This window comes from Micropterus dolomieu, linkage group LG11, assembly GCF_021292245.1.
Source record: "Micropterus dolomieu isolate WLL.071019.BEF.003 ecotype Adirondacks linkage group LG11, ASM2129224v1, whole genome shotgun sequence".
NCBI classification, from domain to species: Eukaryota; Metazoa; Chordata; class Actinopteri; order Centrarchiformes; family Centrarchidae; genus Micropterus; species Micropterus dolomieu.
In genome coordinates, this window is record NC_060160.1 from 7,756,391 (window position 1) to 7,778,090 (window position 21,700).

The window sequence follows — 21,700 nt, forward strand, 5'->3', positions numbered from 1 at the left end:
TAATAATACACAATGTAATCCACAAATTAAAATTCTAAATTAAAAGATAAAAGATAAATCTTCATTGATGGAGGGGAATCACAGGCTACCCATACAGCTCTTATAAAGTAAAATAATTTAAATTAGCGCCACCTTTTATATTTATTTAACTGCAACATTACAATGATGAACACATACATACATCAATAATTAAAATCAAATATAATAAACATTATTCTGAGTACTTTTACTACTTTCAGTATATTATGATGCAAATAGGCTACTCTTGTACTTTGATGCAAGTAAAATGCACAACTTTTACTTTAGACGTGTGTATTGTAATGTATTTTTACACTGTGGGTATTGCTAGTTTGACTTAAATACAACATCTTTCAATATTTTCTGTTTGAATACTCTACTACTACCCATCATGCTATTTCTGTTAATACTGTACATATTATTTGAGATATTTCCTTCTTTATTATCATTTCTGTTCCTTGACATGCGAGCTGAGCAATTGTGAGAAAGGAATTTCCCCTCGAGGATCAATAAGTATTTCTGATTCTGAGTACTTCTTCACCTCTGGCCTTTACAAGCCCACATCAACTTCTTCAAATGTCTTGTTTTGCCCAGCCAGCAGTCTAAAACCTCAAAAGGTCAGTTTACTATGATAGAAGACAACCAGAAAATAATCACAGCATACACAGGCCTGATTAAAGGGTTAAAATGCAGTTCTGGTTCAACATATTCTTCTGAGACTCTCCCTTGTGTTTGTATGTGTAGTGGTTTACCATTACAGTTTTTATGTTTATATATATATATATATATATATATATATATATATATATATATATATATATATAAATAAATAAATAAATAAGGCCTCCCCTGCTGTAAAAACATTATTATGATGGTTTAGGCAAATATTTTATATTTCATAATTACAACATAATTTTTTATCATAATAAAAAAATATTCCAGCACTTATCAGCACAACCTATAATATAACATACAACTCACTTAACAGTGAAAATTCATGTGAGAAAGTAATTCTTTATTCATTCTTCCCCAAAGCACTAGACCTCCATAACATGAGACAAAACACGTGATGGAAGTACTTTTCACAAAGGGAGTCATTGTCATTGGTTAATTTGCACAAGTTGCGAGAAGCCCGGTGACTGCACACCACCTTGAAATTGAATCTCTAGGAAATGTGACAGTACACAATGACTAACAGCCCCAACCACTTTACTTCTAATATAATAGGCTTTTATATTGCAGCCATAGCAGCAAACACCTGTGTAACACATCGCTCTGGGGGACTTTGCACACACATCAGGTAGGCAAATGACATTTGTCGCTTTAATTTAAAGAAAAAGTGACTAAATTGGAGAAAGAAATGTACTCAAAAACATATTTCTCTCTCAAGCCTTTGTATATAATGGATGAAAGTCTCAGAAGAGCTGGTGTGCTGCAGAGAGATCTGAGAGTGTTCAACCAAAAGGAGGACAGGGATCTCCAGCATAAACTAAACATGCTGGACAAACAGTACAGATACACTTGCAAAATGCTTCAACAAAGAAGAGACTCGCTGATAAATGAACAGAGAAGAGTTGTGATGGTAAAAGTCTGTGAGCCTAAAGCTACGGTCAACATCGCTATGAAAGAAATCGGAGAGCACAATAATGCAGAGACACACTTTAGAGATATTAAAACCTCTCATGGCAGGAGATTGTATTCCAGCAAATCCCAGTATTACGACAAAGGATCAGAACTGGTGGAACAGAGTCGGTCGACATCAGCACCACTGCCATCAGTCAAACCCACCAGCTCAGTGAGACACAGGGGCAACATCCAGAGCAGCCTTTCTCTCATGCAAATGAAAAACATTGCGACTATTGACTCAATCTCAGAAAAAGAGCTGGCCAGGCAACAGCAGAAAGCCCGAGAGGAAATGGAGCGGCTGAGACAGTTTCAGAGTGAAACTTTACACAGCAGGGTGGCGGCATTCATACAACAACTCAAGGACAAAAGCACCATGCAAATCCTTGTGGAACCCCCATAGAGAAACTCGACAGTTTCTATTTGCAGTTTAATACCTCAACATTAAGAAAAAAAGTTTTATTATAAACAATGGGAATGTACACCTTTTTTTCCCCCCAGTCTCACCATTTTACACAATATTCCCCATCTTCCTCATGGTTATCAAAGCTTTGTGCACAGGAGTCTGCTGGAGTAGACTGCAGTTTTTCTTCCACTCTGGAGAATGAGAGAGCTCCTTGTCTGCAAACAAAGTCATTACAACAAAACGTTACTGCATATTACCAGCACTAGCATATTTGTTACAGTGGGGCCAAAAAGTATTTAGTCACCCACTGACTGTGCAAGTTATCCTACTTAGAAAGATGAGGTCTGTCATTTCCATCATAGGTACACTTCAACTATGAGACAAAATGAGAAAGAAATAAAAATTCAGGAAATCACTCAGGATTTATTTAAAAGAATTTATTTGTAGTAAGTTATGGTAGAAAATAAGTATTTTGTCAATAACAAAAGTTCAACTCAATACTTTATAACATAACCTTTGTTGGCAATGACAAAGGTCAAACGTTTCCTGTAAGTCTTCACCAGGTTTGAACACACTGTAGCTGGTATGTTGGCCCATTCCTCCATGCAGATCTCCTCTAGAGCAGTGATGTTTTGGGTCTGTCGCTGGGCAACACGGACCGTCAACTCCCTCCACAAATTTTCTATGGGGTTGAGGTCTGGAGACTGGCTAGCCCACTCCAGGACCTTGAAATGCTTTTTACGGAGCCACTCCTTTGTTGCCCGAGCGGTGTGTTTGGGATCATTGTCATGCTGGAAGACCCAGCCACGTTCCATCTTCAAGGCTCTCACTGATGGAAGGAGGTTTTGGCTTAAAAATCTCACGATACACGGCCCCGTTCATTCTTCCCTTCACACAGATCAGTTTTCCTGTCCCCTTTGCAGACAGCCCCAAAGCATGATGTTTCCTCCCCCATGCTTCACAGTAGGTATTGTGTTCTTGGGATGCAACTCTTTTTTTTACCCAAGAGTTCTATTTTGGTTTCATCTGACCACATGATATTCTCCCAGTCCTCTTCTGGATCATCCATATGCTCTCTGGCAAACTTCAGACGGGCCTGGACATGTACTGGCTTAAGCAGGGGGACACAGCTGGCACTGCAGGATTTGAGTCCCGCTCGGCATAGTGCGTTACTGATGGTAGCCATTGTTACTTTGGTCCCAGCTCTCTGCAGGTCATTCATCAGGTCCCTCCGTGTAGTTCTGGGATTTTTGCTCACCGTTCTCATGATCATTTTGACCCCACGGGGTGAGATCTTGCGTGGAGCCCCAGATCGAGGGAGATTATCAATGGTCTTGTATGTCTCCCATTTTCTTACAATTGCTCCCACAGTTGATTTATTCACACCAACCTGCTTGCCTATTGTAGATTCACTCATCCCAGCTGGGAGCAGGTCTACAATTTTCTCCCTGGTGTCCTTTGACAGTTCTTTAGTCTTGGCCATGGTTGAGTTTGGAGTCTGACTGTTTGAGGCTGTGGACAGGTGTCTATTATACAGATAACGAGTTCAAACAGGTGTCTTTTATACAGATAACGAGTTCAAACAGGTCCCATTAATACAGGTAACGAGTGGAGGATAGAAGAGCTTCTTAAAGAAATTACAGGTCTGTGAGAGCCAGAAATCCTGCTTGTTTGTGGGTGACCAAATACTTATTTTCCACCATAATTTACAAACAAATTCTTTAAAAATCCTACAATGTGATTTTTTCCCCCTCATTTTGTCTCTCATAGTTGAAGTGTACCTATGATGAAAATTATAGACCTCTCTCATATTTCTAAGTAGGAGAACTTGCACAGTGACTGACTAAATACTTTTTGGCCCCACTGTATATGGAAATATTCTCCATTTGAATATGTAAACTTCAATATTTCCTGACCGGAATCTACGCAGCTTCCCTGTCTGGAAAGACATCAATTTATCACTTTATTATTGAAAAACCAACAGGTTTTTAATTCATCCTCTTATGTTCCAAATGCTGTTGTGTAATTTGGGGCTGAAGTGATTGTTTTTTTATTATTGCACAATCTATTCTTTTGTTCCCTCTTCAAATTGTCAATGTATGAATTAATTGTTTAGTTTATTTAAAGTAGGGTTATTGTTCTTGCAAACCATACAGACAGGTACATTGGATAAAAACTCTCAATGTGAAATAAAGGCCCGTACACTGTTGGCCACTTTATTAAATACGTTTCTCTCCTGAGACCCTTCCTTGAAGTCATTTTACAATGATCAAAATGATTTTCTGAATATGGGATTTCTCGTTTCTTTCCTTTTCTATAAACTAGTGAAAAATGCACATAACAATTTCACAAGTGCAGCTGATGTCCAAACAGTCAAAAACCAAAGGATATGAATGATTGACTATCTTTCTGTCAGTGGCCTAATATTCAGTGCATGTTCTAAAACACACACAGAGGCTGATGTGAACACAGTTTAGATTTATGTGTGAGTGTAAAAATTAATGTTTAGTTCTACCCTCCATCACTGCGTCTACAGGTAGGCGTCTAACCCTAACCTCCTTGTGTTATGGATTATATTGGCACAGATACAGCACATAGCTATCTGTCTGAGTTGGGAAACTTCTGCAGTATAAAAACCTCTACCTTCACAGTCAAAGTGGACCCGTGTGGGAAGACATCTGGTGTGGTCGGTGTAGTCAAGCGTGCAGAGAACAGGCGTCTTCTCTCTCGGCACAGTGAACATCATCACCAATATTGAACACAAAGCATTGCTCTCCATCACTTCCACGGACGTATGGAGTTCCTATAAAGAAGCACGAGGACAGGGTTATTCTACCAGAGTAAGTGTATGTCGTTTACACGCTAGTCATCTGTCTATGAGAGATTATCAAAGCCTTGAATATAATGTAAAGAACCATTTAATTTCTTGCACTTTGTTCATCTGTTAAGAAATGTGCAAAAAAAGAAAAAAGACTTTTACTGCACTACACCATAATACAAAAGTATGTTATCTGAGTGTTTGATTGGTTTGATATGTCGGTGTTATGGCAGATCTATTAGTATCATAAACAGTGTGTTATCAGAACAGTAAAATTAAATTGTAGCACAAATGTTTTATAGGCTGCTTTTACCCCCCTTTCTTAATTGAACTTTAGTACATTTATTAATTTATAACATTTCAACAATTCTCAACGATTTATGTCATTGTTGATTAATCTATTGATCGTTTTCTCATTGACTCTTTTAGTCTATATAATGTAAGACAATGGTACAAAACGCCCATCACAATTGTTCAGAGCCCAAGTGGAAATATTTAAATTACTTGTCTTTTCTTTCACACAGCCCAAATATATTCAGTTTACTATTATAGATAAGAAGACGACAAATCCTTGAAACATTTGGAAAGCTAGAACCAATGAAGTTTTGTTATTTGTGCTTTAGAAACGTAAACAATTAGTCAATTATTAAAATGGTTGCCAGTTGGACTAACTGATCGATTAATTGTTGTTCTTCTAATGCACATTATATTTACTGCAACTTTCATCTTTGATCACACCTGATGAAAAAAAGGCCTGTACAGAATCCCACCTTGGTCTAATTGTTGTATACTAAAGATGACATCCAGACACTTCCACAACCACTGACAAACGACTCCCTTAAGACATATTGTGAGATATTATTTAACACAAAAAAAAAGCAAAGTTGGGCACCTTCACAAACTTCAACTGCTGCTTGCGACCGGCAAAGGCGTTGAGATGTTGGTTGAGGGTATCCAGAAACATCCTCATGTCTTTCTGCATGTTGTTCTGTTCAGCCAGCCTGTTCAAGGGAATGAATGGGGGAATGTTGTGACGACTGATTCTCAGCGTTGGCTTCAGGTCCATCTCTAGGTTGTAGGTTTCTAAGTAGACGCCCTCATAGGCCGTTGCCAGAGACACGCACAGTCCTTTACCTTGACGAGTCTTTATGACATTGTAACCACCTAGTGACATCAGCGAATAAAACAGAGAGGTTGAAGAGTAATGACTTGGACATATGAGATATACAAGAGACATGTATAGATTTGGATGAAATTAATGAAAACATCATAAATAGCAAAATAAATATAAGTATATAAGTAAATTAAACAACTTGCAGTGAGTACCAATGATGTGATGAGCATATAGGAGGTCTTTCAGTTGTGCATGTCTGGCCATCAGCCGCAGTAGTTGCGAGTTCTCTGAGTCTTCATCCATTTCCCCCTCTTCCTCATGTGGATGCTGTTTGTCCATAGATGCCCTCAGTTTCTGTAGATTCTGTGGCAGGACAGTGTAACCAGCCCCAATGAATCAGCCAACATTAAAAACACAAGAAAGTGCAGCATTGTCAGTAAAGCTAGTGATACACAGGGTGACTTATTTTAGGTCATTAAAGTGTGCTCAGCGAGCTGCATCAGCACTCTGGAGAGTCGAGGCACGGCTCATTCCAACACAATTTACTCTAACTTGCTGCAATGAAAGCCTGCACTCTTCTGGGAAGTGTTTTTGCAGCATTTCTGGTGTGTGGAGCATTAGTGAGGTCGGCAACTGATGTTTTGTGATAAGTCTCTGGTTTTTACCAGGAAGGGTATGAACATTTTAAATCTCAAACGTAAGTAGTAACTGATCATCAACTGATCATAATGAGAAATACTTTATTGATCCCCGAGGGGAAATTCTTTGTTATAATTACTCACTTTGCATATCAAGATATTAAGGAATAGAAATAATAACAGAAACTAGGTAAGTAGAAAATGTAATGAAATATACAAATTTAAAATCTAAATATTTGTCTTAAGAAGCAAATGGAGTGGTATAAAATTTTTGCCTCTGAGATGTAACGTTAGTGGAGTAGAAACAAAGTTGCATAAAATTGAAATACTCAAGTACAAGTACCTCAAATATGTACTGAAGCGCAGTAACGTTAACGTTAAGTAAAATCCCATTATTGGTGAAGATATAGGTAGAGCTGTCGCATTAGTGTTATCTAAGTGTACCTAATAAAGTGATTATTTGTAATCATATCTCGCTAAAAAAAAAACGTTAACAAGTCACAAGTATTAGTGAAAACGGTGTGAAACTCCTCCACCTTGTGTGTCTGTATCTCTGCCCTCAGCTGGTCTCTCTGGGTCATCAGCGCTTCTCTTCTAGCCTTTAGCTCCTTCGCACGACTCGACTGCTGCGGTTGAGTTTTGCGGCTTCTTGCCTGAACTTCCAGCAGACTCAGGTGACTCAAAACACCTGCGGATAATCGGATGAAAAATACCCATATTAACTCTTATAGGGCATAAATGAAAATTGTGAATATTACTCTAATCAACCTTTTTCAGCCAGCATTAGCTAACGGAGCATCAAAACAAACTACGTTATACGCTAATAGCTAGCTATCAGTTCCGGTAAGCTAGCTTCCAACGGTCCGGGTTACCTTTCGCAGTCGCTCCCTCCATGTTTCCCAACTCTCTATTTAGTGTTAAATAATGTAGTTTCACCGAAGACGATAATCACAAGTTGTGGCTATTTGATTTTGGCGGCTGCTGTGTCACTCGTTGTAGCGCCGCCCAACAGCTTCAACCCCGGAAGAAAAATCAATACAATTTGTAAACATATGGACCGACAGATTATCGAGGTGGTAGGTTAATTTAACACTTTTATGAGCACAAACGAAGAGGTAATAAAATGAGATTTCATCGTCTAGCGATTGAGCACAATGTAATGTCTGCAGTTCTTGTTTTTTAGCCACAAAGATATTCAAACAAGTTGTTTTCAAGTAACGGGGCGCTCTTGAATGTCTCAATGAACAGCATGGTGCCATTGACAGTGAGCCGGAAACAGGAGTGCAGGCGTGTAAAGGTGAGTCTGCCTCATGTTCTTATTTCTCTAATATCATTTTTATTCACAATCAGTCCAGTTAAGCACTTGTTGTCAGAGATGTGAGGGCCATTGGGTGCAGTAGCTTCATTTCCCTAGGAAGCCCGTATCAGCAGATTAATCGCTCTATTTATTTATAGATAATACAGCTAAAGTTACAGCAGCAGTGTCTTCATGTTAAGTGTTAAGTGCCTGCGGCTGCATTGCTCCAGCCTGCAGGGCTTAACACTTAGTTTATAGATGCCTTATTGTACTTTGTGCTGTCTGCTATGGTTATGTTTGGGTTTGAATTGAACCGATTAGTCAGTTGACTGAAAATATATCGGCTCTTATTGTGGTTATTGAGTTATCTTGAGTTTTTTAAGCAGAAATGCCATTCTCAGGATCTAGCTTTTCAAATGTGAGCATTTGTTGTTTTTTATGTTTTAAATCTCTGTATATGAGTGTATGAATATCGTGGGGGCTGTTGATCAGACAGAGCAGGACATTTGAAGACCCAAGGGCATTTGTCAATATTTTCTGACGTTTTAAAGACCACGATTAATGTAAAAATTGAGAAAATAATCGTCATATTAATCCACAGTGAAAATAAATTTAGTTGCAGCAGCCCTAGTATGAGAATGTGATAATACATTATTATTATTATTATTATTATTATTAAGGATTATTTTCATTAAGGATTAATCAGACTATTTGATTAATCATTATGTAATTAAAACTGCAGTTTATCACAAAAACTGATCACAATTTCTAATTTGAAAGTGATGTCTTTAAATTACTTGTTTTGTTCAACAGTTCAAAGCCTACAAATATTCAATTTATCACCACGTAAGACAAAGAAAAGCATCAAATCATCACACTTGAAAAGCTGGGACTTTTAGCATAAAAAACTGACTCAAAACTCAAATTACTCCATTATCAAAAGAGATGCTGATGAAATTTTCTGTTACTTGTTTCAGCTCAAATTATTTGTGTCCTGTGGATTTTAATGTGATTTTTAAAAAAACTGTTTATATTAGTAAAGACAACGAACAATATCTGCATAATTTGAGTAACAATGATTTCTAAATAATTTCCCTTTTTGAGACATAGACCCATTTGTAGCTTTTGGCCTTCAAAACCCTCAGAGATTGGTTCCTGCTGTTTGTCTTTGTGGTGTAGCAGGGCACCTCCCCTTTGAACCACCCATTTCCAAACCAGTAGTCAGTATTTTTGGATCAACTCAAGCAGGGGAAAGTTGAAACAGAGGCTGTGTGACCTTGATTTGTCTACACTGAGTCTCGTTCCTCAGAGCAGGTTGTCTTCTGCTGCAAACGGTTATGTTTAGGTGGTAACAGTAAGGCAGCAGTTTCACCTTCTCACTGTCTGTATGGGAAGGAATAGAAATCTGTAAAAACAGTTCAATGAAATCCATGGCTTGGGGAGAGTGCATGGCAGGGGGGTTAGGTTTATTTCCTTGCCTGTCAAGCAAAGTGATTTGTTCATAAAAAGGGTTGTACAGAGTTACAACTACAGCTACAGCTTTGAATGATTGTGGCTAAATGTCATCAAATCTTGTTCTCTATGTATTTAATCAGTGTTTTCAATTTGCTGTACTTTCTTCAAGGCTGCTGGACTCTTCTGACTGATGGGTGTGGACAAACACATTTCCCATCCGTCTGAATGTGTGTCTGTAGGAGAACCAAACCTCCAGCTGCGGCCGGGACTTCAAGACCGTTAAGATGGACCTGTCTGACCAGAAGCACTTCACGGCTGTAGACTATGTGATATTTGTGCTCTTGCTTGCTGCCTCTGTGGGCATCGGGCTGTACTATGCTCTTTCGGGTGGCCGTCAGCGCACTACACAGGAGTTTTTGATGGCAGACAGGAATATGCACTGTCTTCCAGTTTCGCTGTCGCTCATCGCCTCATTCCAGTCTGCTGTGGCGATTATAGGTGTACCGGCAGAAATCTACACTCACGGTACTCAGTACTGGTTCATCGGCTGTGCATACATTCTGGGCCTCATCATTCCTGCTCATGTTTTCATTCCGGTGCTGTACAGACTGCGGCTCTCCAGCGCTTACCAGGTATGGCAAAGCAGTTTTATATTTACAGTTGAAGTGGATTTAAATGAGTTCATATTTATGTTGTGTATCCCTGTTTGAGCTACAGTCCTCATGTTGCTTTGTTTCACAGTATCTTGAACTGCGCTTCAACAAAGCAGTGCGTATCTGTGGAACTTTGACCTTCATCTTTCAGACGGTGGGTGCAACACTTCACATAATAAACTGAGGATGCACCAATCCGGCTTTTCCTCTCTCAATAACAACCCAAATACCTCAACAGAGTCAAATACCAAGGGATGCAGAATCAATGTGAAGGCGATTATGACCTTATTAAAGGAATAGTTCAACATTTTGGAAAATACACTTATTTGCTTTCTTTACCTGAGAGTTAGACAAGAAAAATGATACAACTCAAGTTTGTATGGTGTATATATGAAGCTAAAGCCACTTCACTATATATATATATATATATATATATATATATATATATATATATATATATATATATGACACACACTAAAATAACACATCCTAGATCTGAATGAATGAAATAATCTCATTAAATACTCCTTTCTTTACATAGTTGAATGTGCTAACAACAAAATCACACAAAAATGATCTGGTCTGGATTTGGAGTCACACTCAAAATCAAAGTGGAAAACCACACTACAGGCCGATCCAACTTTGATGTAATGTCCTTAAAACAAGTAAAAATGAGGCTTAGTAGTGTGTGTGGCCTCCACGTGCCTGTATGACCTCCCTACAACGCTTGGGCATGCTCCTGATGAGGTGGCGGATGGTCTCCTGAGGGATCTCCTCCCAGACCTGGACTAAAGCATCCGCCAACTCCTGGACTGTCTGTGGTGCAACGTGGCGTTGGTGGATGGAGCGAGACATGATGTCCCAGATGTGCTCAATTGGAGTCAGGTCTGGGGAACGGGCGGGCCGGTCCAAAGCATCAATGCCTTCCTCTTGCAGGAACTGCTGACACACTCCAGCCACATGAGGTCTAGCATTGTCTTGCATTAGGAGGAACCCAGGGCCAACCGCACCAGCATATGGTCTCACAAGGTGTCTGAGGATCTCATCTCGGTACCTAATGCCAGTCAGGCTACCTCTGGCGAGCACATGGAGGGCTGTGCGTTCCCCCAAAGAAATGCCACCCCACCCCATGCTGGAGGATGTTGCAGGCAGCAGAACGTTCTCCACGGCGTCTCCAGACTCTGTCACGTCTGTCACATGTGCTCAGTGGGAACCTGCTTTCATCTGTGAAGAGCACAATGCACCAGTAGCGAATTTGGCAATCTTGGTGTTCTCTGGCAAATGGCAAACGTCCTGCACGGTGTTGGGCTGTAAGCACAACCCCCACCTGTGGACGTCGGGCCCTCATACCACCCTCATGGAGTCTGTTTCTGACCATTTGAGCAGACACATGCACATTTGTGGCCTGCTGGAGGTCATTTTGCAGGGCTCTGGCAGTGCTCCTCCTGCTCCTCCTTGCACAAAGGCGGAGGTAGCGGTCCTGCTGCTGGGTTGTTGCCCTCCTACGGCCTCCTCCACGTCTCCTCATGTACTGGCCTGTCTCCTGGTAGCGCCTCCATGCTCTGGACACTATGCTGACAGACACAGCAAACCTTCTTGATGTGCCATCCTGGATGAGCTGCACTACCTGAGCCACTTGTGTGGGTTGTAGACTACCACTATAGTGAAAGCACCGCCAGCATTCAAAAGTGACCAAAACATCAGCCAGGAAGTACAGGAACTGAGAAGTGGTCTGTGGTCACCACCTGCAGAACCACTCCTTTATTGGGGGTGTCTTGCTTATTGCCTATAATTTCCACCTGTTGTCTATTCCATTTGCACAACAGCATGTGAAATTGATTGTCAATCAGTGTTGCTTCCTAAGTGGACAGTTTGATTTCACAGGAGTGTGATTGACTAGGAGTTATATTGTGTTATTTAAGTGTACCCTTTATTTTTTTGAGCAGTATGTGTGTATATATATATATATATATATATATATATATATATATATATATATATATATAATATATGCTTATACACACTGTTATTACTATTATTACCTGGGCTGGTACATCCATAACCATATTTTTAAAGCCTATATTACTTCTAAACTATACTGCTGTATATGTTTTGACCACACTGTGCAACTACCTCCTGCTGCGATCCTGTGCAATTTTCCATATCAGTCACTTGTGAATATAAAAGGTGTATTTTATATGTCTTATTCTTCTATTATAATATTTTCTGTTCTGTGTTGTATCTGGAGCTGCTGTAACAAGTGAATTTCCCCAGTGTGGGATTAATAAAGTCTATCTTATCTTATCATAAAGACTGGAAACATTGCAAAATAGCCAGCCTGGCTCTGTCCAAAGGTAACTAAATCCACCTACAAGCACCTCTAAAGCTTATTAATTAACATGTTGTGACTTGTTTGTTTGATCTGTACAAAAACCAATGCGTAGAATTTAGAAGGTGTGGTGTTACTGTGGGATATGCCGGACTGTTGGACAAGTGCAGTTATCTTTGGACAGAGCCAGGCTAGCTTGTTATGCTAAGCTAAGATAACCGGCTGCTGGCTCCAGCATTATATTTAGTGTACAAACATAAGAATGGTACTGATCTTCTCATGTAACTCTCTGCAAGAAAGCAAATATTTGTCTGCACAACATCAATACCTGGATGTCAACAAACTTAATCAAACTGAACGAGAACAAAACAGAACTCCTCATTGTGGCTCTCAAAGCGCTGCTCCAGAAGATCCTGGATGCTGACGCATGCTCCATCTGTTCATCCTATCAGTTCCGCAACCTTGGGGTCATCCTGGACTCTTCCAGCCTCATGTCAAAACCATCACCAAATCCACCTTTTTCCATCTCAAAAACCTCTCATGACTCCGGCCATCACTCTCTGACCCCGTGGCAGAAACCCTAATACAAGCTTTTATAACTTCTCCTTTGCACTATTGCAGTTGAGTCCTGTATGGGATCCCCAGCAAAACCCTTTACATGCTTATCCAAAACTCAGCCACCAGGGTCCTTACCTGCACCAAGACCTGGCAGCACATCAGCCCAACCTTCATCCACCTCCACTGGCTCCCAATCAAGTCCAGCATCAACTACAAAATCCTCCTTCTCACCTACAAATCCCTCCATGCCCTTGCCCCACAGTACCTCTGACCTCCTCAATATCCATCCATATACCCGACACCAGAACTTCTGGTCCTCAGAAGCTGGCCTGTTCTCCTTTCCCCACACCAGACTGTGTGTCTTAGGGGACAGAGCCTTCACTATTGCAGCCCTGACCCTCTGGAAGACCTCCCTGCAGATATTCATAATGCTTCATCCCTGAACATGTTATAAAAAACTCCTCAAACACCATCAATGCACCACAGCCTGGAAACTCCCTTAGTGCTTTTGTATCTGAACATATCATGTATAAAGTGTCCTTGAGTTTCATGAAAGGCTCTATATAAATTTAAATGATGATAATTATTATTATAAGCATATTTCTCAAAAAGTTGAACTGGTCGGTCAGTTTTGCCCCGATACTGATCCATTTGAAAAGGACTGGTGCCTTGAAAACACAAGAGATGCATTTACTTATTTCCTTCTAGGTCTTTATTTTATAGACTTTTTATGGAGTGGATAGTCTCTGATTTGTCTTTTACTCGGCTACAGGTTATCTATATGGGACTGTGTGTGTATACTCCCGCCTTTGCACTAAACACAGGTACAAAAAGTTCCAATATTTCACTGTGACGCATTAATTTTGAATAGCTCTGTAGTTGAGTGTGTTACCGTGTTTTCTTTCAGTTACTGGATTTGAATTATGGGGAGCAGTGCTGGCCACTGGACTAGTGTGCACAATGTACACAACACTGGTGAGTTATTAAGGGTTGTGTTCATAAAGCTTGTCTAAAAATTGGAATGTACTATGAAGTTTATTTATTTACTTATTTTTGTGGGGGGTTTTGGTACCTAAACAGGCCTTATGAAAGGTGGCATGTCTCTCTTGACAGCTCAGGAGTGACTTTATCTCTCTACAAATATTTACCACTTGAAATTCTATAGAATTACATTTGGCTTTGGCAGGAATGTAATACAGTATATTTAATCTCAGAAATGGAAAAAAAAATATGAATGAATCACATGTCTATTTTAGACATACTGTGCATTAATATAAAGTGGAAATATTAATGATATGACTGTAAACTGAGACAGATATCTAATATTTGAATGAATAATATATTTACATGTATCAGATTGATTCCTGTGTGTTGTCTGTTTCTGACAGGGTGGTTTAAAGGCTGTCATCTGGACAGACGTCTTTCAGACTGTTGTGATGTTTGCTGGGCAGCTGGCTGTCATCGTGGTGGGAGTGCAGCAGACTGGAGGAGTGTCTGAAGTCTGGAGGAAAGTCTATGAAGGAAATCACATCTCTGCTCTCGAGTGAGTCCATACTGGAGTGTGGGAGAATGACCAGATTACAATGATAATGTTAATCTGTTAGAGTGAAAGTTTGTCTCCGTACTGTACTTAAATTCTCGCTTTTGTTCAGTCTAAACCCTGATCCTACAGAGAGACATACCTTTTGGACTCTGGGGGTTGGCGGCGTCTTCCTCATGCTGTCCCTGTATGGAGTGAACCAGGCTCAGGTCCAAAGATATCTCAGCTCGCGCACAGAAAAAGAGGCTGTCAGGTACACAGACTGAAGATCTCCTTGTTTTTAATTTGATGCTAAAATTAAGCGTTTTTCACGTTATACTTTTTTAAAATGATTTAACTGTGAAAGAAGATGAAGAGTTTTTAAAACTTCTGTCAGCTTGCAGATTAAAATAGATAATAAGATTAGAATAAAAATTTCCCCTTATTTTACATATTTTTGGTTGATTGCACTGTGTGAACTGTTAAAAAAGTGCATGTCAACTAAATAGCTACAGTCATGTTTGCATTGTAAATAAGTATTTGCATTAAAGATATTTCAGGACAGCAATGCCAATGATGTGTTTGACGTTAGCTTCTGTTAGCATTTAGTTTTTCCACCAGAGAGCACCAACACAGACAGATGGTCAAGTTGGTCGGTCGTCCACGATTTGATTTGATTTCAAACATTCAGGTTCCCAGAAGATGAATCCTACTTACTTTGTTGATCCCTAAACACCAGCATGTTAGCATTTAGCTAAAAGCACCATTGTGTCGAAGTACAGCCTCACAGAACTGCTAGAACTGCTTTAGACTCTTAGTCTTTTTTTTAAATACATCTTGGTCACAATTGTTTGAAAAACTTATGTAAGGCATCAAAATGTCATGTGAAATATCGACCAATAAATCATTTTCAAATCTCAAAATAAGAATTCATAAGCCATCTTTGAGAAGTTCACAGTATAGAACAGTAAAGAGGGTTTAGCAAAAATAAAAGTCACATAAATTACCACTTTTGTTCCTACCGCTCTGCAGGTCTTGCTACATGGTGTTTCCCTCCCTGCAATTGGCCCTGGCTCTAAGCTGTGTGATGGGACTGGTCATGTTTGCACGTTACTGTGGAGAGGATTACTCTGTCAAGCTGGGCACCACTTCAAGGGATGCGGTGAGTTTCAATGCGTCATTTCTCTGTTTTAGTGTCATTATCTACTGAAAATCACCTGCTTCATGTTCTTCCTTGATCCCTAGTGATTAGTGTGCACCACATAGACTAAACAACAAATTGCAGCAGCATGAGTATTTGCATATTTTGTAGTACGTCCTTTTAGCACATTGGACTCATTATGTACAGTAAATGTGCTGTCTGTGCTGTCATCAGGACGTCGTATTGCCAGATTTGTATTTCGTATCTTGTGTCCACTACATTTTTGCAAACCAACTGGTTTCAGGACATTTTCTTTACAATGTGTTTTCTACAGATGGTGATATACTTTGTGATGGATATGCTGCAAGGTTTGCCTGGACTGCCTGGACTGTTTGTTGCATGTTTGTTCAGTGCAGCTCTCAGGTACTCATCTGTCTATTTTTTTGTTTTTGTTTTTAATTCAAACTAACATTAACCCTGTTGGTGTCTACAAGTGAATTTTACACATGAACCAATTGGTGTATATCAGTCAATTTATCAATAGCTTTGACCCATCTGAGTAAAATCAGTGATTGCACTTGGGGGAACACCTTCTTCATGATGTTATGGCCATCAAAGCAAGATATAAGCATCAGGAAAGAGGCTTTAAAAAGTTCACTAACACAGGCAACTATTTCATAATTATGACGCCTTATTTTATTGGTTATCAGGCTGTTCTGAGCCCATGGTTTCTGTGAGTTGTATTGAAAACCTCACTTGTATTAGACTGCATACGTTTTAGCTAGGTGTACCTAATAAACTGGCAACCAAGTGTATAATCCATATTCACATCAAATGTTTCATCCTTTTTCAAAAAGTCCTCGTTATCCTGAAGTTTATATTGAAATTTGCCTGCTCCCTTCCTGCACACTTGTCACTCTGGGTGTGCAAAAGCCTTATTAATAAAGTTACATTAAAATAAAATGTATAATGTTTTGCCTATTTTTAACACACACTCAAATCCTGTGATAATTTCGTAGTTCGATAGTTAAATAACATTTGATTGTTACTTTGGGTGTTTTAAAGATGGCAGTAATTGTATATGTATATTTTTGTGCAGCACCATCTCTTCTGCTTTTAACTCTCTGGCCACTGTGACAATGGAGGACCTCATCAAACCACATTTCCCCACCATGACGGAGTCAAGAGCAACACTGCTGTCCAAAGCCTTAGGTTAGCTCTCTGAAGTTTTAAATTCAGCAGTGCATTATACAACGCTCAATAATAATGACACATTTGCCTTAAAGTTTCAACTTGTGTCTCCTCAAAGCTACGTCATATGGGCTGCTGTGTATGGCCATGGCCTATCTCACTCACCTAATGGGTGATTCAGTCCTACAGGTAAGCTCTAAGGTTGTGGGACTAACTCATAACCTACATTTCATTCTAAATCTGCACTGACTGTCATTATGTTTGAACTTCAGCTGGCTTTGAAAATCTTCGGGATGGTTGGCGGTCCTATTCTTGGTCTGTTTTGTCTCGGGATGTTCTTTCCGTGGGCTAACTCCACTGTAAGTTGAACCTCATCAGTAAGATCTGTTGACCATGTAGTCATGAGGCAATGTACAATCTAACATCTTGCTATATTAACTGCTGTGCTTATTTTGGTCAGAATAATCATGACATGGATTAAAACGGTTTAATCATAAAATGGACTTAAACACCCCAAAATACTTCATCACATATTTAAATTAGTCACTATCATCATTTCTACATTTACATTTATTCATTAAGCTGACGCTTTTATCCAAAGCAGAACTTACAATTGCTATACATGTCAGAGTTTGCACGCCTCTGGAGCAACTAGGGGTTAAGTGCCCTGCTCAGAGACACATTGGTGTCTCACAATGGATTTGAACCCGGCTCTCTCACACCAAAGGCATGTGTCTTATCCATCACCACCCCGCTTTTTAAATAGCAAACATTTTAATATGTATGTTTAATATGTGTTTTGGCCAATACTCTTGACAGCCTTGGTTTCCAACATTTTGGACTGTGACATCTTAAACTGAAGTAATGTCCAGTTGTGGCCCCTCATCACAGGTTATGGACTATGGCTGTGAAATTCCTGTCCTGTCCTGTCTTCTCCAGTCTTTTTTTGTTATTGCATATGTGAACCTGGTGTGAATGAGGGATTAATCCTCCAAAATCCTTCCATTTTGGACCTTGTGTGGGATCCTCAACCTGACATTGGAAACAACTCCGTACAGTTTTTTTAATAAATCAATGTAAGCCTGACCTGTTTTATATGAAGAATCATTCCTAATTTAAGCGAGGGGAGGAACATGTGGTTAAAGAAAACTAGCTACCAGGTGCCATTTCTGCAGCCTCTGCTCTAGAGCAAGATATAGGTCATAAAACCATTAGAATGACCATGTAAACCTTTATTTATTACCTGTGTCAGTGTTAAGTTTTTTGTTTTCCTGTTGTTTCCAGGGAGCATTGGCTGGTCTGGGGACGGGTCTGGCTTCGGCGTTCTGGGTCGGCATTGGGAGCATCGTCACTCGTAGCTCCAGCGCAAGACCACTGCCACCCAACTGCAGAGCCATCGTGTTGTCAGACAACACGACTGCTGCCATTCAGACTGCACTCAGCAACATCACTCTGAGGTACACAGACACCACAGCACAGTTTTTGTTTTTACTGTGGTCATTTCACAGGTTAATCGTTTCTCTCTTTGTTCTTTAGCCGACCGTCTGGTCTGAAGAGATTTTATTCATTGTCCTACATGTGGTACAGTGCGTTCACCTGCTTCACAGTCATTCTAACAGGCCTGATCATCAGCTTTCTCACAGGTAGGCGAGTTCTTACACGTACACATGCTCCCTATAACCCAGAAATTTTATTTACAAGAAAAAAATTTTTTTTTCTATATAGGCCCTATGAAAGAAGAAGATGTGACACCAGGAACAGTCTATCCCTTATTAGGGAAACTGCTTTGTTTTCTGCCTGAACACCTCAAAAAGAAGCTCTGCTGTGTGACTCCTCTGGGACAGACTGTAAGTTCAATGGTGACGTTTAATTACAGGATCAGCAACACATTTGAAACCCTCTCAGATATAATGATTCCTTCTCAAAATTAACATATAAATCATAAAAGTAGTAATGTTGATAACTTTTCCTCATCATTTTGGCATAAAATTCACAAGTTACTAGCAGTCGTTCACTATTCCACAACAGCCCTTTGAAATGTAAAACATGAGACTAGCTGGCAACCTACTGTAATTTAAATCCTGACTATGAGCTTAGTTTTGAGCTGAGAGTCTGTAGTGGTCTCCACAAAAAGGTCAGAGATTTTGAACCAAACATGTTTGATTGTTATTAGTAGAAACAGGACATAATCTTATAGTTTGAGGTAGTTGATGACAGAACACTACAGCTTTGCTTTGTCAGTGGTTAAATGTTTGAAGTGATGGCTTCTCACAGCGAGTTAGGATTTCAAAGGTTTTAGACATGATAGTGGCGTGGCAATCCTGGTCAGTTGGTCCACAACTTTGCTCGAAACTGAAATATTTAAAAAATGAATGCATGAATTGCTGTGGCATTTTTTACCGACATTAATGGTCCCCAGATCATGTTTGCCAATGACATTGCTCCCCAAACATTTCTTCTTGCACCACCATGAGGTTGACAAATTTTTGGTAGGTTTTGGTTTTCCCATTAGCCTCAGCTGTACTTATACCTGCTAAACATCAGCATTTTTGCGTTCCCATTGTGAGCATGGTAGCATGCTGATGTTATTATTTAGCTCTAAGCACCACTCTGACAAAGTACAGGCTCACAGAGCTGTTAGCATCCTGTATTAGCATCTTACAGCCTGTTGTAGGTATCGCCTGTTTCTTCTGTATTTAAGATCACACTGTAATGTTCCGGTTAAAAGAAGTTGATGACATCAGTTACTTAATCTTCTATATTTTCCTTTTTATTATTAATTATTTCTTTAATTATTCTTATAGCTCTCAGCACAACAAAGGCAGCCTCCACAACATAAAGAAAGCAATGGGTTGGCCTTCCCACAGGAGGATGGACCATCCCAGGAAGAGATTTTCCTTGAGGCTCACAGACCTTTTATGGAGTGTGAAACAACTGTGTGATCTGACAGTTTCATGTCTGACTGGAAAACGGTTAAAAAGTATTTTCACAAATAATTTGGACGAGTTTAATTTTTATTTTGTTGCCCTTGCTTTGCGATGAAATACATAATTTAAATTTGCACTGTAAAAATGCTGCAGCAAGGTCAGAGCTAAACAATGTTCAGTCAGCACCTATTTCTTTTAAATCTACTGATGTCTTCATGTCTTCAAACAAAAGGCTTACGTGTAGCTGAGCCTGTTACAGTTTAACAGATATGTTAAAAATCTGCACTATCCTGTTTTATGAGAATTATTGGATGTCCTGTAAACTTTAAACAGCTATAAATGTTTATGTTTATGCATATACATTTATATATACTTTAATATGTAAATGTATGTAAAAAGGTACACTTGACTTTTGTTTAGCACTGCAGTTATGAATGGTCCTGTGTCATGCGCTGGTGATATGCTAGTACCTCACTTTTTAAGAATGTATGAGTGAATTTTGACTGTATTGCAGCCGAAACAGAAAAAGATTTTTCTAAAAAGGATTAAAGATTTTGTAGTTATCCTTTTGCATTGTTTTGCCTTCCTATTTAAATTTTCCGCCCCTGAAAATGAATTTCAATCAGAGAAACAGATTTTTGACGAACATGATACTAGTCACGTTTGGTGTTACTCTCCCTGTGAAACTTATAACAAAGCCTGTTATACAAACGCAGGGAGCGTATCATGAAATATGCTATTGAGTTGCAGGAAGTGAAGGCAGTGGTGAAAAGTTACTAGTAAGTACATTTAGCTAAAGCATTGTACTTAAGTACATATTAAGTATTTGTACTTTAATTTTATGCTAGTTTACACTTGTGCTCCACTTTAAGATGGAAATATTGTTCTTTTTACTCCACTCCACATACACTGGCATCTAAAGAAACTAGTTCATTTTCAAATTAAGATTTTAAAAATCTACATATAAAATACAACACATTGTCTACAGTTAATTAAACCACTGATCAGTATATAAATAGGTTACATAAACAGTACAACTTCATTATTTCAGTCTTTATTTTTATCTATTTAACCAGGAACCTCTTGGGATATATTAGTGTAGAGTAGTAAACACAGTCACATAAATGATGCAAGACATTTACATATAATAACACAGCGTGTCATTAGACATTTTATTTGATTACTTGTTGTACAGTCAGTTTTCCAAAAGCTGTGATCAGTAAGGAACCTTCTTATTTTGATATGGCTTCCTAAAATGCAGTGTTTATATTTTTCAACTTTTACCTGCTGCATAATGACTTTGTATATCTGTTCCTCATAAATTCCTCATTTGACTAAACATGTATTTTAAACAAATGGTCTTGTGAGTTCAGAGTTTTGCACACCAGTACAAATATCCAGATGGGATCTGAAAAAGGAAGAGTCCTTCTCACAAAGCTTCTCCATTCTCTACTTACATAGAAGTCCTAAACACATAGGTTGTATAACAATTAGCTGGCGAGTAACCCAGAGAAGGCTATAAAAGGCTGTACTCATAAAATATCCTGCATGACATATAAAGAGAACATAAACCCTCTTTCTGGATTTACTGATATTTCTGCAGATGGATTTGCAAAATACAGGAAACATGCAGAACCCAAACCTTCATCCTTATTTCTGCAGAACCTTATAGCCTATCTTGTTTTGTGTTTGAATGAGGAGAAATGTTGGCTGCCCAAGAGTTTACAGTGATGCTAGCAGCTCAGTGAGGCTCTACTTTGAGGAACGTCAGCATGCCAACATTCTCACAATGACAATGCTAACATGCTGATGTTTAGCAGGTATAATGTTGAAGATGGTCATCTAAGTTTAGCGTCTTAGCATGCTAATATTGGGTATGTAGCACTAAACACAAAGTACATTGGAGGGTGAAAGAAAATCACAGACTAACAGATGTTAACATCTGTTAGTCTGTGATCATACCATCATACCACCATCTGTTAATCATACCATGTGAAAGACCTTGTCTTTATA

General features: G+C 39.2%; 2 protein-coding genes across 4 annotated transcripts; one reads left to right on the top strand and one right to left on the bottom strand.

Moving 5' to 3' along the window:
* Nucleotides 1-1,012: 1,012 nt before the first annotated feature.
* On the bottom strand, nt 1,013-7,830 carry cenpo (centromere protein O). Its single transcript, XM_046062660.1, has 6 exons — nt 7,490-7,830; nt 7,154-7,305; nt 6,192-6,342; nt 5,758-6,029; nt 4,691-4,850; nt 1,013-2,262 (listed from the first exon to the last, which is right to left on the bottom strand). Exons 1-6 carry the CDS (start codon nt 7,509-7,511, stop codon nt 2,153-2,155), a joined length of 867 nt encoding a protein of 288 aa, XP_045918616.1. The 5' UTR covers nt 7,512-7,830; the 3' UTR covers nt 1,013-2,152.
* On the top strand, nt 7,158-20,250 carry slc5a6b (solute carrier family 5 member 6). Of its 3 annotated transcripts, none has more exons than XM_046062657.1 (17): nt 7,158-7,291; nt 7,866-7,914; nt 9,539-10,001; nt 10,111-10,176; nt 13,682-13,733; nt 13,817-13,884; nt 14,298-14,452; nt 14,562-14,702; nt 15,461-15,590; nt 15,904-15,992; nt 16,669-16,781; nt 16,879-16,949; nt 17,033-17,119; nt 18,045-18,217; nt 18,297-18,403; nt 18,486-18,607; nt 19,565-20,250. In XM_046062657.1, the coding sequence occupies exons 3-17, from the start codon at nt 9,654-9,656 to the stop codon at nt 19,700-19,702; spliced, it is 1,860 nt and encodes a 619-aa protein (XP_045918613.1). In that variant the 5' UTR covers nt 7,158-7,291; nt 7,866-7,914; nt 9,539-9,653; the 3' UTR covers nt 19,703-20,250. The 3 variants fall into 3 exon arrangements, with proteins under 3 accessions (XP_045918613.1, XP_045918614.1, XP_045918615.1); XM_046062658.1 differs by having other exon boundaries at nt 7,209-7,693; XM_046062659.1 differs by lacking the exon at nt 7,158-7,291 and having other exon boundaries at nt 7,848-7,914.
* Nucleotides 20,251-21,700: the final 1,450 nt, after the last annotated feature.

What these genes read in the sequence shown, in the direction of transcription:
- cenpo (XM_046062660.1), bottom strand. Translation starts at nt 7,511, where the DNA reads ATGGAGGGAGCGACTGCGAAAG. An exon ending in GGAGGGAGCGACTGCGAAAG is followed by an intron (nt 7,306 to 7,489) that starts GTAACCCGGACC and finishes GATTATCCGCAG; the next exon opens with GTGTTTTGAGTCACCTGAGT. An exon ending in CAGAGATACAGACACACAAG is followed by an intron (nt 6,343 to 7,153) that starts GTGGAGGAGTTT and finishes GTCCTGCCACAG; the next exon opens with AATCTACAGAAACTGAGGGC.
- slc5a6b (XM_046062657.1), top strand. Translation starts at nt 9,654, where the DNA reads ATGGACCTGTCTGACCAGAAGCACTTCACGGCTGTAGACTATGTGATA. An exon ending in GGCTCTCCAGCGCTTACCAG is followed by an intron (nt 10,002 to 10,110) that starts GTATGGCAAAGC and finishes TTTGTTTCACAG; the next exon opens with TATCTTGAACTGCGCTTCAA. An exon ending in ACAGAAAAAGAGGCTGTCAG is followed by an intron (nt 14,703 to 15,460) that starts GTACACAGACTG and finishes ACCGCTCTGCAG; the next exon opens with GTCTTGCTACATGGTGTTTC.